Below are 13,131 nucleotides of genomic sequence, written 5' to 3' on the forward strand. Positions count from 1 at the left end.
AAGAAAAAAATATTTATTTGAAGAGGTGACATTCTTAATTTGTGAACGAAACTGTGTGGAAAATATTAATTTTGCGATTTGTTCAGAAAGTCAATTGGCGTATTGTTTAAATTGGAATATTGATACCCATATATATACTGATACAGAAAATTTTATGACAGACTGCTGAAATATCACGAGAATGATTGATAACATCCGTTCGCCTTAAAGACGATTGAGGACTAAGGCGTCAGTGATTTACCGTCGACTGCGATTTTTTTTCCCGAATGCTCGTTGCTAGCTGATACGACTTTTAACTGATACAATAATATAATGAACACACAGACTTGCATGCAAAGTCCACAGAAGCGAAAGAAGACGTCGCACTACCCCGACATGAAGTTTCCGACGCTTCACAAATTTTACGCTGAGATGAAAAGCCTTGTGAACAGCGACATCTCTTACAGTTACCAGCCACCCAACACTGCTGCCCTCAGTACCACCGACTCGCAAAAACATTTACCTGTCGAGTTCGGGAGCTCATTGAAACATTTACCTGTCGAGTTCGGGAGCTCATTGAAACATTTACCTGTCGAGTTGGGGAGCTCATTGAAACATTTACCTGTCGAGTTGGGGAGCTCATTGAAACATTTACCTGTCGAGTTGGGGAGCTCATTGTCGAATTTGGAATCAGGTGTTGAGCTCAGCACTGCCTCGTTTAACATAAGCGAAGCTCTTCTTTCATTATCTGTGTTCAAACAGGACTATCATAACAGCAATTTCCAGTACATTCTTGGAGCCGCTACCTCACCAGCTGTTAAACTGAATGAGGACACATTGACATATCTTAATCAAATGCAGTCGTACGAGCTAAAGTTGAAGAAACTTAGCGATCTCACTGGGTCAAAGGGGTACCTTAGGAGCACGGTGCGCGTTTGCTTCCACGATCGGCGACTTCAATACACGGAGAGGGAACAGCTTAATTTCTGGTCAAAGGATCGACCAGGTGTGAGAATTCTTGATATTGACATTGCATCATCGTACGGCTTGGTTGACGTTAACGTCAATCCACGAGAACACAACACCATCGACTTTGTTTGGGACCCGTCAAAAGATACTGGCATTTACGTGAAAGTGAATTGTATCAGCACAGAATTCTCTCCGAAAAAACATGGTGGAGAGAAAGGTGTTCCATTCCGCCTTCAGGTCGAAACCAGAGAATCTGAACGCCAAGAATCGCAGCTTATCCACTGTGCCTTCTGCCTGATCAGAGTCTTCAGACTAAAAGGTGCTGACCGTAAACTTTATACGGACTGGCAAAAAATGAACAAGAAAACCGATAGTGAAAAGGGAAACTATCGTCCCTCCTACGAATACACTGTTTTAAATGAGATTCCAGTTGAACAAGTGATTCAAGCTAAGTTTGACAAAGCGCAGTCGCTGGTTCACACGAAGTCCGAGATCTCGAGCAGTAAAGCTCAGTTCTGCCAACTGAGCCAACCCATTTGCCACACCCATAGCAGCCCTATAAAAACGGATATTCAACGGATATCATCTCAATACGAGCTTAAATCCCCACCATCATCGCCTTTCAGCACGGACAGCGTATCTAGCGAGGGCTCGGTCATGTCATGGGTACCCACGATGATCTCCGTCAACGCTACGGCGACGGAGGTGAAAACCTGGTTGTTCCACAACCGTTTCGCAAAATTCGTCAACGTTTTCCGAAATTTTACAGGCGCCGATATCCTTCGTCTTGATCGAGAAGATCTCGTTCAGATTTGCGGACTCGCAGACGGGATTCGCCTAAACAACGCGCTGCTATCGCACGCAGTAAGACCGAAACTGACCGTGTTTATGTGTACGCAAACTGATCCTGCGTACACGGCGGTGTACATGGAACAATTTTCCAGTCAAGAATTGAATCAGAAAATAAGGGAAATTGCAAAGATTGGTCAGCACGCAGTTAGTGACGTGTTTCTCCAGGGACCGTCTGCAATAAACGTTCGACTTACTAATGATGTCGTTCGGAACATGCCCGATAAGGCGAGGCTGGTTATCAAAATCATGAACGACACCAATAATGCCGACTGCATTCGAATCCTAATTCAAAGCGAGGAATGAATTAAATAAAATTGTTTGCAATTTTTAAAAAGCATTTAATATTTGATGTTAAACGACAATTTCTGAATTCTTGTGTGTGAAGTAAGCGTAGAAAGTTGTTGATTTTTTATGTTCCATAACTGATATAATTCTTTCACGACAGATGTATATACATTGTATTTTTTCAAATTCATTTATTATGATATTCGTTTGTGTGTGTTCTTAGATTGAATCTTCAATGTAATAGATATGTTCATTAATTACATTATTCTTGTTTTTCGAAGATTCGAATGATTCTTGTATAGAGCCGCTCAATGAGAAAACAGCGCTTAACTTGCCTAACGTATCATCCCAGATTAGACTGTGCATTCCGCAAAGGCTTATCCTGGACGACAATTTTCCGCTGTTTATTGATATTTGTCCCTGATTATCCTGGGCGCACTGCACGGCTAATCCTGACGACACTTTACGCATTAGCTCTTTCAGTGCTGGAACCGAATTTTGAAGGCCTTTGCAAACAGTTTGGATCCAGATGAGACGCCACAGAACGTGGCGTCTCATCAGGATCCAAACTGTTTGCTATTCTGATAGTATTTTTTGATTTTTTGTGTGAAGAAAATGCTAATTTTAGAGATTCAGCAGACGACATTTTAGCAGACGACAAATTTCCCAGCATGCACAGGGTTAAGCCCAGATTCCCCAGAAGGCGACTCAATATATTATTTTTGCATACAGTTGCACGATTAGGAGAACGTGTTTTGGTGTCCACAAAAATGTCCCAAATAGTTTAATTATGTATTTGTTCTCACTTTTTACCTTGTGTATATTTTGTATTTTTAAACTTACTAGTATTATGTAATATAAATTAATATGTTTTGTTAAATATGTGATTCTAAACACATTTCACTATTTTATATATGTTTTGCACATTATTTACTGAATGCAATATTTCATGTATATTTTTATATTAAAAAACTTTTTGTTTAAAACAGTTGACCGATTGACGAGCTAACGGGTATATTTACCATGTGTAACCTATTGAACAACGCCTGGGCCCAGTTGTGTGCCTGAACTATGCTTTGACGTAAACAAACAGTTTACATTTCATTAGTTCATGCAAATAATTAAAATCAATAGTTTAATTTCATTCATTATAGCAGTTGTTGACAGCAAAGCAACGAACTTAAAATTATATTACTTATGTGCTTTAGTCTGAGTTTTGCTTAAGTTACTGAGAAAAAACGTTGTCCTACAACAAATTATCAGATCGAGATAAACTATAAAACATGTTATACTGCAGAATGCGTTTGCTTAAGACTGATCTTGGAATGTGTGTTAATAAATATAAAAATATTATAAGCAACCAGCAACCAGTCAATTGTCAATTTCCACATTATTTGTTCTGCCTTTCGCTCTGTTTACGTTGTTTGTTATATACGATTAATGTAAATTGTTTAGAGCAAGCACACTGCTATAAACACTAAAATACTTTGATTGACGGATTAAAAATGGTTTATTGCATTGACAACAAAAGTCTTGTTTAAACCACAGAAACATAATCTGGTGCAGACATTCGGAAAAAATTCTGACCGAACATTTTTTGTGGATTGTAAATCTCAATCCTGATTAACGATGGTCATCAGTATAATTTAAATATAATCAAAGTACTGGCAGTACTGGTGTGACGATGCTTTTGAAGAGGATGGATATAAAACATCAATTTAAGTTTATCTATATCACCACAATTGTGTATGTTGATACGAACATTTGGGTACGATAAAAAATTTGGGTACGAAAATTTTGGGTACGAAAAAAAAATTGGTACGAAAAAAATTTGCGAACGAAACATTTTTGGTACGAAAAAAGTTTAGGGGTACGGGGAAGTAGTACCCGTGGGTAACTTGACCCATTGAGCGAAACTGGGAGGCGGGTCACATTCTTGTTCATTAAGTATGGCAATACATTCATGATGATTCTCGAAAGTAGGTATGAGCACATAGCCGGCATTCTATACATAGATGGTGACGTCACTACGTTATTATCACGTTAGAAAGACCGGTGTGACACAATGCATAGCCGGACCATGTGAGCTCAATCGTATGAGCACTTGACTATCCGAGTTCGCCCACGAACATATGGATAAGTTAACTAATAGCGAAATGACCTTATACATGTATATGCTGAAATCTAACAATCGAACGAAATATCAAACATGGTATGTACACTTAGGTGGTTGTGTAATTTCTGTTAGAATATCGTATTCAATATGTAAATTTTAAATGATTGTGCCCGCACTTGAGTTTGTTGCCCTGTTTGAGTCTATACGCGCCTAGGCTGCACCCAGTGTGTGTATTTGTGTTTTTCCAAGGTAATGAGTTACCTCCGCGCTGAGGCTGCATAATGTTGGGACCCGGAGTGTGTCCAGCACTCCTACCTAATAAGATTAGATTGACGACAGTTGGACTAATTTTGAATGAAGGCTGCAATTTCCAGCTAATTGTTTTGTACTGAAATACTTTTTAATTTTTTATATGGTCAAATGCTGCGGGGGGGGGGGGGATGAGATTTTCCGGAAAAAAACAACTGTCAGGAATGGTGACCACAAAACATACAAAATATAACATTGCGCTGGGAGCGGGAATCGAACCGGTGTCGTAAAGGTGAAAAAGTGAACTCTTTACCACTGCGCTAGCGGGACGGATAATTACGCAAAGAAATGTTGTTTAATCTATATACATCATAGCAGTGCAGCGTTTACAATTTGCAGGTTCGGAATCGTTCGCATTCTTTAGTTCTGTGATCACGTAAAAAGTTAATGTTACATGTTTTTATTCGCAATTTATTTACTAAATCGAGAACAAATATTGCAATTTCCAGCTATTTGTTTTGTACTGAAATACTTTTTAATTTTTTTATATGGTCAAATGCTGCGGGGGGGGGGGATGAGATTTTCGGGAAAAAAACAACTGTCAGGAATGGTGACCACAAAACATACAAAATATAACATTGCGCCGGGAGCGGGAATCGAACCGGTGTCGTAAAGGTGAGAAAGCGAACGTCCTTACCACTGCGCTAGCGGAACAGACAACTACGCAAAGAAATGTTGTTTTATCTAAATATATCATAGCAGTGCAGCGTTTACAATTTGCAGGTTCGAAATCGTTCGCATTCTTTAGTTTTGTGATCACGTAAAAAGTTAATTTTACATGTTTTTATTCGCAATTTATTTACTAAATCGAGAACAAATATCAAACAAAATAGAGAAAATATATAGTTGTTTCATTGGTCCATAAAATAAAATGGATGTAAAATTACTAATTTGAAATTAACGTTCTGATACACTTATTGAATCTGTTTCCCCAGGATATGCTGTTCTATTAATATTTACATTTATCAACACGAACGACAACTCTGCTAGGAGAATGTTATCAATGAAAATCAAAGAGCAATCTCCTACGCAGTGGCGAATGCTAACGGAAGTAACTGAAAAATCGAGTTATCTCAATCGGACTGGCTCGGTCTTTTACATAGGTCGCCATTGTGAAGATTTTTTTTACTGGTTATGAAACCTTGGACGCTGCTGTTCCAGCATCGTCAAAAACCTGAGGTAAATGTTCTCTGGTAAATTGTCATCAGTATCCTTTTGAATATCCTGACGTTAGTGATAATCAGTACCCATCTTGAATATCCCGAAGTACAAGATCCTCAGTATCTATCTTTAATATCCTGACGTAAATGATCATCAGTATCCATGTTGAATATCCTGACGTTAATGATTCTCAGTACCAATTTTGAATATCCTGACGTAAATGATCATCGGTATCCTTTTTGAATACCCTGACGTCAATGATCCTCAATGCCCATATTGAATATCCTGACGTAAATGACCCCCGGTATCCATCTTGAATATCCTGACGTTAATGATCAACAGTATCCAACTTAAATATCCTGACGTAAATGACCCTCAGTATCCATTTTGAATATCCGGACGTTAATGAACCAGAGTACCCATCTTGAATATCCTGACGTAAATAATCATCAGTACCCTTCTTGAATATCCTGACGAAAAGGATCATTAGTACCCTTCTTGAATATCCTGACGTAAATGATCCGCAGTATCCATCTTGAATATCCTGACGTTAATGATCATCAGTAGCCTTCTTGAGTATCCTTACGTAAATGATCCTCAGTATAAATCGTGCATATCCTGACGTACATGATCCTTATTATTCATCTCGAATATCCTGAAGGAAATTATCATTAGAATCCATCTTGAATATCATGACGTAATTCATCATAGTGGCCTTCTTATAAATCCTAATGTAAATGATCCCAAGTATCCATATTGAATATCCTGATGTAAATGATCATCAGTATATATCTTGAATATCCTGACATAAATGATCCCCTGTATCCATCTTGAAGATCCTGACATAAATAGTCCTCAGTATCAATCTTGAATATCCTGACGTCAATGTCCATCTTGAATATCCTGACATAAATGATCATCAGTATCCATCTTAAATATCCTGACGAAAATGATCATTAATAATATCGATATAGAATACTATGACGTTAATGATCATCAATATCCATCTTGAATATCCTTACGTTAAATGATCATCAGTATCCTTTTTCAATATCCTGACGTATATTATCCAAAGTATCCATCTTAATATTCTGACGTAAATGATCCGCAGTACCCATATTGAATATCCTGACGTAAATGATCCTCATTATCCATTTTGAATATCATGACGTTAATGATCCTCATTATATATCTTGATTATCCTGACGTTAAATGATTATCAGTAATCAGTTTGATTAACCTGACGTAAATGATAATCAGTAGCCTTCTTAAGTATCCTGATGTCAATGATTCCATCCATCAGTATCCTTCTTAAATATCTTTATGTTAATTATCCCAAGTATCGATCTTGAATATCCTGACGTAAATGATAATCAGTAGCCTTCTTGAATATCCTTACGAAAGTAATCCTCAGTCTCCATCTTGAATATCCTTACGTAAATGATATCCGGAATCCATATCGAATATATTGACGTTCAGGATCATCGGTATCCATCTTGAGTATCCTGACATAAAGTATCCTCAATATCAATCTTTAATATCCTGACATTAGTTATCATCAGTAGCCATGGATACTGATAATTAATCATGCCAGTTTATTCAACATGAATAATGATGATCATTTACGTCAGTATAATCAAGATGGATACTGATGAATATTTAGTATCAATGTTGAATATCCTGAGGAAAATAATCATCAGTGTCCATCTTGAATATCTGACGTAAAAGATTCCGAGTATCACTCTTGAATATCCTAACGTCAATGATCATCAGAAACTTTTGTGAATCTCCTGACGTAAATGACCCCCGGGTGCCATCTTGAAAATCCTGACGCTAATGATTCTCAGTATCCATCTTGAATAGCCTGACGTAAAAGATCAACAGTATCCACCTTGAATTTTCTGACGTAAATCGTCATCAGTATCTATCTTTATTTTCGGACGTTAATGATCTTCAGTATTCATCTATAATATCCTGATGTAAATGATCACCAGAATCATCTTAAATATACTGACGTCAATGATCATCAGTATATATTTTGAATATACTGACGTGATTTATTATCGGTATCTATATTGAATATCTAGACTTAAATGATCCCAAGTATCCATCGTGAATATCCTATCGTAAATGATATCAAGTTTCCATCTTACATATCCTGACGTAAATGATCATCAGTATCCTTCTTGAATATTATGACGCTTATGATCATCAGTATTCATTTTGAAATTACTGACGTGATTTTTTAAAATCATTATCCATTTTGTCTAACCAGACGTAAATGATCCCCAGTATCAATCTTGAATATCATGACGTAAATGATCCCCAGTATACATTCTCAATATCCTGACGTAAATGATACCCAGTATACATTCTCAATATCCTGACGTAAATGATATCCAGTATGAATCTTGAATATCCTTACGTGATTAATCATAAGTAGCCATCTTGAAAATCCTGACGTAAATGATCACCAGTATCCATTTTGAATATCCTGGCGTGATTTATTATCAATATCCATCTGGAATATCAAGACGTAAGTGATCCCTAGTATTCATATTGAATATCATGGCGTAAATGATCCCCACATTCCATGTTCAATATCCTGACATAAATCATCCCCAGTATCCATCTTGAATATCCTGATGTTAATGATCATCAGTTTCCATTTTGAATATCTTGACGTAAATGATTATCAGTATCCATCTTGAATATAGTGACGTAAATGATCATCAGTACCATCTTGAATATCATGACGTTAATGATATGCAGTATCCATCTTGAATATCCTGACGTAAAGTATCATCAATATCCATCTTAAATTTCCTGATGTAAATGAACATCAGTACCCTTCTTGAAACCCTGACGAAAATGATCCCCAGTATCGATATTGAGTATCTTGACGTAAATGATCATCAGTATCCATCTTGGATATCCTTACGTATATGATCATCAGTATTCATTTTGAATATATTGATGTGATTTATTATCAGTATCCATCTTGAATATCCAGACGTAAATGCTCCACAATATCCATCTTCAATATCCTAACGTAAATCATCCACAGTATCCATCTGGAATATCCTGACGTAAATGATCCTAAATATCGATCTTGAATATCCTGACGTAAATGATCATCAGTATCCATTTTGAATATAAATTGACGTGATTAATTATCAGTATTCGTCTTGAATATCCATAAAGTAAATGATCCTCAGTTTCAATATTGAATATCCTGACGTAAATGATTCCAAGTATCCATCTTCAATATCGTGACGTAAATGATTAACAGTATCCAACTTGAATATCGAGACGTAAATGATCCAAAGTATCCATCTTAAATATCCTGACGTAAATGATTCCCAGTATCCATCTTTAATATCCTGAAGTAAATGATTCACAGTATCCATCTTTAATATCCTGACTTAAACGATCCCCAGTATCGATCTTGAATATCCTGACGTAAATGATCATCAGGATCCATCTTGAATATCATGACGTAAATTATCAGCTGTATTCATCTTGAATATCCTGACGTAAATGATAATCATGATCTATCTTGAATATCCAGGCGATAATGATCCCCAGTATCCATCTTGAATATCCTTTCTTAAATTATCATCAGTATCCATCTTAAATTTCCTGACGTAAAAGATCATCACTATCCATCTGTAATATCCTGATGTAAATGATCATCAGTATCCATCCTGAATATACTGACGTGAATGATTATTAGTATCCATTTTGATTTTATTAAAGTGATTTATTATCAGTATCCATTTGAATATCAAGACGTAAACTATCCCCAGTTTCCATCTTGAATATCCTGACATAAATGATCCACAGTTTCCATCTCCAATATCCTGACGTTAATGATCCCCTTTATCCATCTTGAATATCCTGACGTAAATTATCATCAGTATCCATCTTGAATATCCTGACGTAAATTATCCCCATTATCTATCTTAATATACTGACGTTAATGATCATCAGTAGCGTTCTTGAATATCCTGACATAAATAATCATAAGTAGCCTTCTTGAAGATCCTGACGTAATTGATCCTCAGTTTCAATAATGAATATCCTGAGGTAATTATCATCAGTGTGAATATTGGATATCCTGAAGTAAATGATCCCCAGTATCCATCTTAATATTATGACGTAAATGATAATCAGTAGCCTTTTTGAATATCCTGATGTAAAATTTTATAATAATCCAATATATGTGTAAACACATGTGATGAAATAAAAATGTGTACACTATTCAATTATATTTATTTGATGTTTGTCGTAAGCACAATGTAAGCAGCAGGACCAAAACGAAAGTATAGTTTGGCTACACTGTAATGTTAAGAAAAGAAAAACATTTAAAGTCATTTGAATATCCGAAAAAGCAAACACGTATTTCACAACCGGCACAGAGCACTTAATTTGCCTGAAACTAAACTACCGCGTACGTCCTGAAAATGCCATACTGGCTGCATCGTAGTTTTGATATATAACGACGTTAAATCAAACACAAAGTTTTATTGACTATAATTCGGCAATTAGTAAAGCACTCATAAAAACACGTAAATACAGTGACGAAAAAGGAAAATATGTGCAATTTTGTATTCGCAGAAACACACATACGTTATTATAAAAAAACACAGACACGCCCGAAGTCAATAATTTAACAATAATTTATAATTGCCCATAACTATAACACCACTGCCAATTACAGACACAATATCAGAACAGTCAAAGCCAACAAAATCGGAGCATTTCAAATGGCATTGTTTTTTTGTGAATAACTGATATGTTTTGCATAGCGTACTTCATTATAAACCACTTAGCATCTATGTAGCAGTTTATATTTTTACAAGTTAATCTTAATAATATACAAGTATAGATAACGTGATAACAATACCTTTGCATACATGTATAATATACTAATGCTATTTTCATCGCCAGTTATATGCTCATTTTCTTAAACAATAGTGCTTTACAAATACAGCTTATTTATTTCCAGTTTCCAAGTTATTCCTGGTATTGTTTTTACTTTAAAAAGCCTTCTACTATTCTCACAATTTAATTGTACAATGCGTGAATATTGGTATAATATTGGTATCATTTTGATTAGGTTTGCTTTGTCTTCTATTATAATTATGTAAGATATGTTTCAGTGGCACTGCATGTGAAACAAGATAATACAAATCTACTCAAGGGAAGTGTGTTGTTTTTTTTACTTAAGACACTTAACTGTTCATGAATTGTTATTGAACATAAAATTACATGTTCATTTTTTTAAGAACGATCTATAGCACAAACACGGAAAATATTTATACTTTTCCTTTCACTTTGAGTGAACCATCCTGCCCTTTTTACAACTAAAGATGCTTTGTTAACCGAAAGAGAATACACATTGTTCATGCTGTCATTTGAAATACAATAACATTTCCGATAATTGAATTGAAAGCGCGTTTACACATGAAAATATATATTTTAAGTAACCAACAACAAGATTTGTGCAAAACATACCTTATAAAAGAACGCACGTCTTCATACCATTGTATATAAAACATAAGTAGTTATTTCATGCTTTCCGGCGATTTGAGGAAATATAATAAAGGGTAAACTGGTTATTCACTGTTTTGAAAAAAGAAAAATGTATGTAAAGTATTGATACTATTTCATGTTTACCCTTTTATAATGTGAACAAACAAAGGATTTAATAATTCTAACTTGCGTTAGTCTTGGTAGATTCTCAGTCTGTTTTTATTATATCATGATCAAATAATATAAATGTTAATATAGCTTATCACTCGTTAATAAAACTCGATACTCTACCGAAATAATTCATACAAAGACAACAAGCATCGCGGTGTATACTTCTATTCAAAAACAGCAAGTACTAGTTGAATTCTCATATACAAAAGCAGCAAGTATCACGTGAATTCTCATATACAAAACAGCACATATCATTTGTATTCTCATATACAAAGGCAACAAGTATCGCGTGTATTCTCATATACAAAGACAACAAGCATAATGTGTTTACTTCTATACAAAAGCAGCGAGTATTACTTGCATTCTCATATACTAACGAAACTACCATCACTTGTATACTTCTATACAAAGGCAATAAGCATCACCTGTATACTTCTAAACAAAACCAGCACAGGAGGTGGATCGTACGCAAGTAACTGGCATGGCGTAAGTGAGAAAAATAGTAACTGGTGTTTAAAATGGCGGTTAGCGGGTGATTTTTGAATGTTTTCGTCGGAATTTTTGAAAGGTTTGTACATTTACCATATTAATTGTCCTTACGCGCAGGATGATTTACTGATATTCATTTAACCTCGGCATAAATCCTGTAGATGAATTATTAATATTAAAAAAGTTATTGAAGACTTTATACGCAAATGCCTCATTGTTTACGATTGACACGGTTCATTTCATGTGCAATTTTTAACCATTTATAAGGGTTTCTCAGCAGTTTTTATGGAAAGATGGACTCAAGAACCATCATAGTTTACCTTGTATCAGCACCAGGATGCTTCCAACAGGCAATCGCAATATATGCATCAAAATTCGAAAATTAAACCCCATTTCAATAACTGGTGAGCACAGTACCCCCACTTTCAGTAACAGGTGTTTATTCAAAGTCAGAGTACACAGAAAAAAGACATCCGTAGGTTGCCATTCAGGTAAATTTAACATGTTTATGAAGTTTATTCAGTATTTTCCTCAATTTGTCTCGAACGACGTCTGTTTAGTGAAGCGCACGGATTCGTTGCGCTGAACTGCACCCATGTTTATGAAGGGGTGCATATGGACTGCAAGAGCCGCCATAGCAAAAATTATCAAAGGCTCTGGGAGTCCGTTTATATGGACTAGACACACTTATACTTCATGAACAAATGAGTCGCGTTCTGAGAAAACTGGGCTTAATGCATGTGCGTAAAGTGTCGTCCCAGATTAGCCTGTGCAGTCCGCACAGGCTAATCAGGGACGACACTTTCCGCCTAAACTTGATTTTCGGTAAGGAGGGACTTCCTTGAAACTAAAAATAACATAAAAGCGGAAAGTGTCGTCCCTGATTAGCCTGTGCGGACTGCATAGGCTAATCTTGGACAAGACTTTCCGCACATGCACTATGCCCAGTTTTCTCAGAACGCGGCTCAAATATAGTGGGAGCCATTGAATGTGTATTCCACGCAGTTTAACGACATCATTTTTAAATCTGTGAGAAATCATATTTAAAACGAGATATATTTTATGTGTTATTACAGATGGAATCGTCCAACTGAGATCAAATTCAATACGAAGAGTGCGGTGTTGCATTATCATGTGCATACTCTTTAAAGTGGCACATGCAGCTTCAAAGTGATTCCACATACGAGTGCGATTTTCCAGAGTGCAGAAAAAAACATTCAAGTGTAAAAAATCTCTGCAGCGTCACACCCGTTCCCACACCG

General features: G+C 36.0%; 1 protein-coding gene across 1 annotated transcript; it reads left to right on the plus strand.

Moving 5' to 3' along the window:
• The first annotated feature begins 312 nt into the window (after positions 1-312).
• LOC127870126 (transcription factor CP2-like) lies at positions 313-2,103 on the plus strand. Its single transcript, XM_052412782.1, has one exon. The coding sequence runs from the start codon at positions 313-315 to the stop codon at positions 2,101-2,103; it is 1,791 nt and encodes a 596-aa protein (XP_052268742.1).
• Positions 2,104-13,131: the final 11,028 nt, after the last annotated feature.

This window comes from Dreissena polymorpha, chromosome 2 (assembly GCF_020536995.1).
Source record: "Dreissena polymorpha isolate Duluth1 chromosome 2, UMN_Dpol_1.0, whole genome shotgun sequence".
NCBI lineage: Eukaryota > Metazoa > Mollusca > Bivalvia > Myida > Dreissenidae > Dreissena > Dreissena polymorpha.

What these genes read in the sequence shown, in the direction of transcription:
- LOC127870126 (XM_052412782.1), top strand. Translation starts at nt 313, where the DNA reads ATGAACACACAGACTTGCATGCAAAGTCCACAGAAGCGAAAGAAGACG.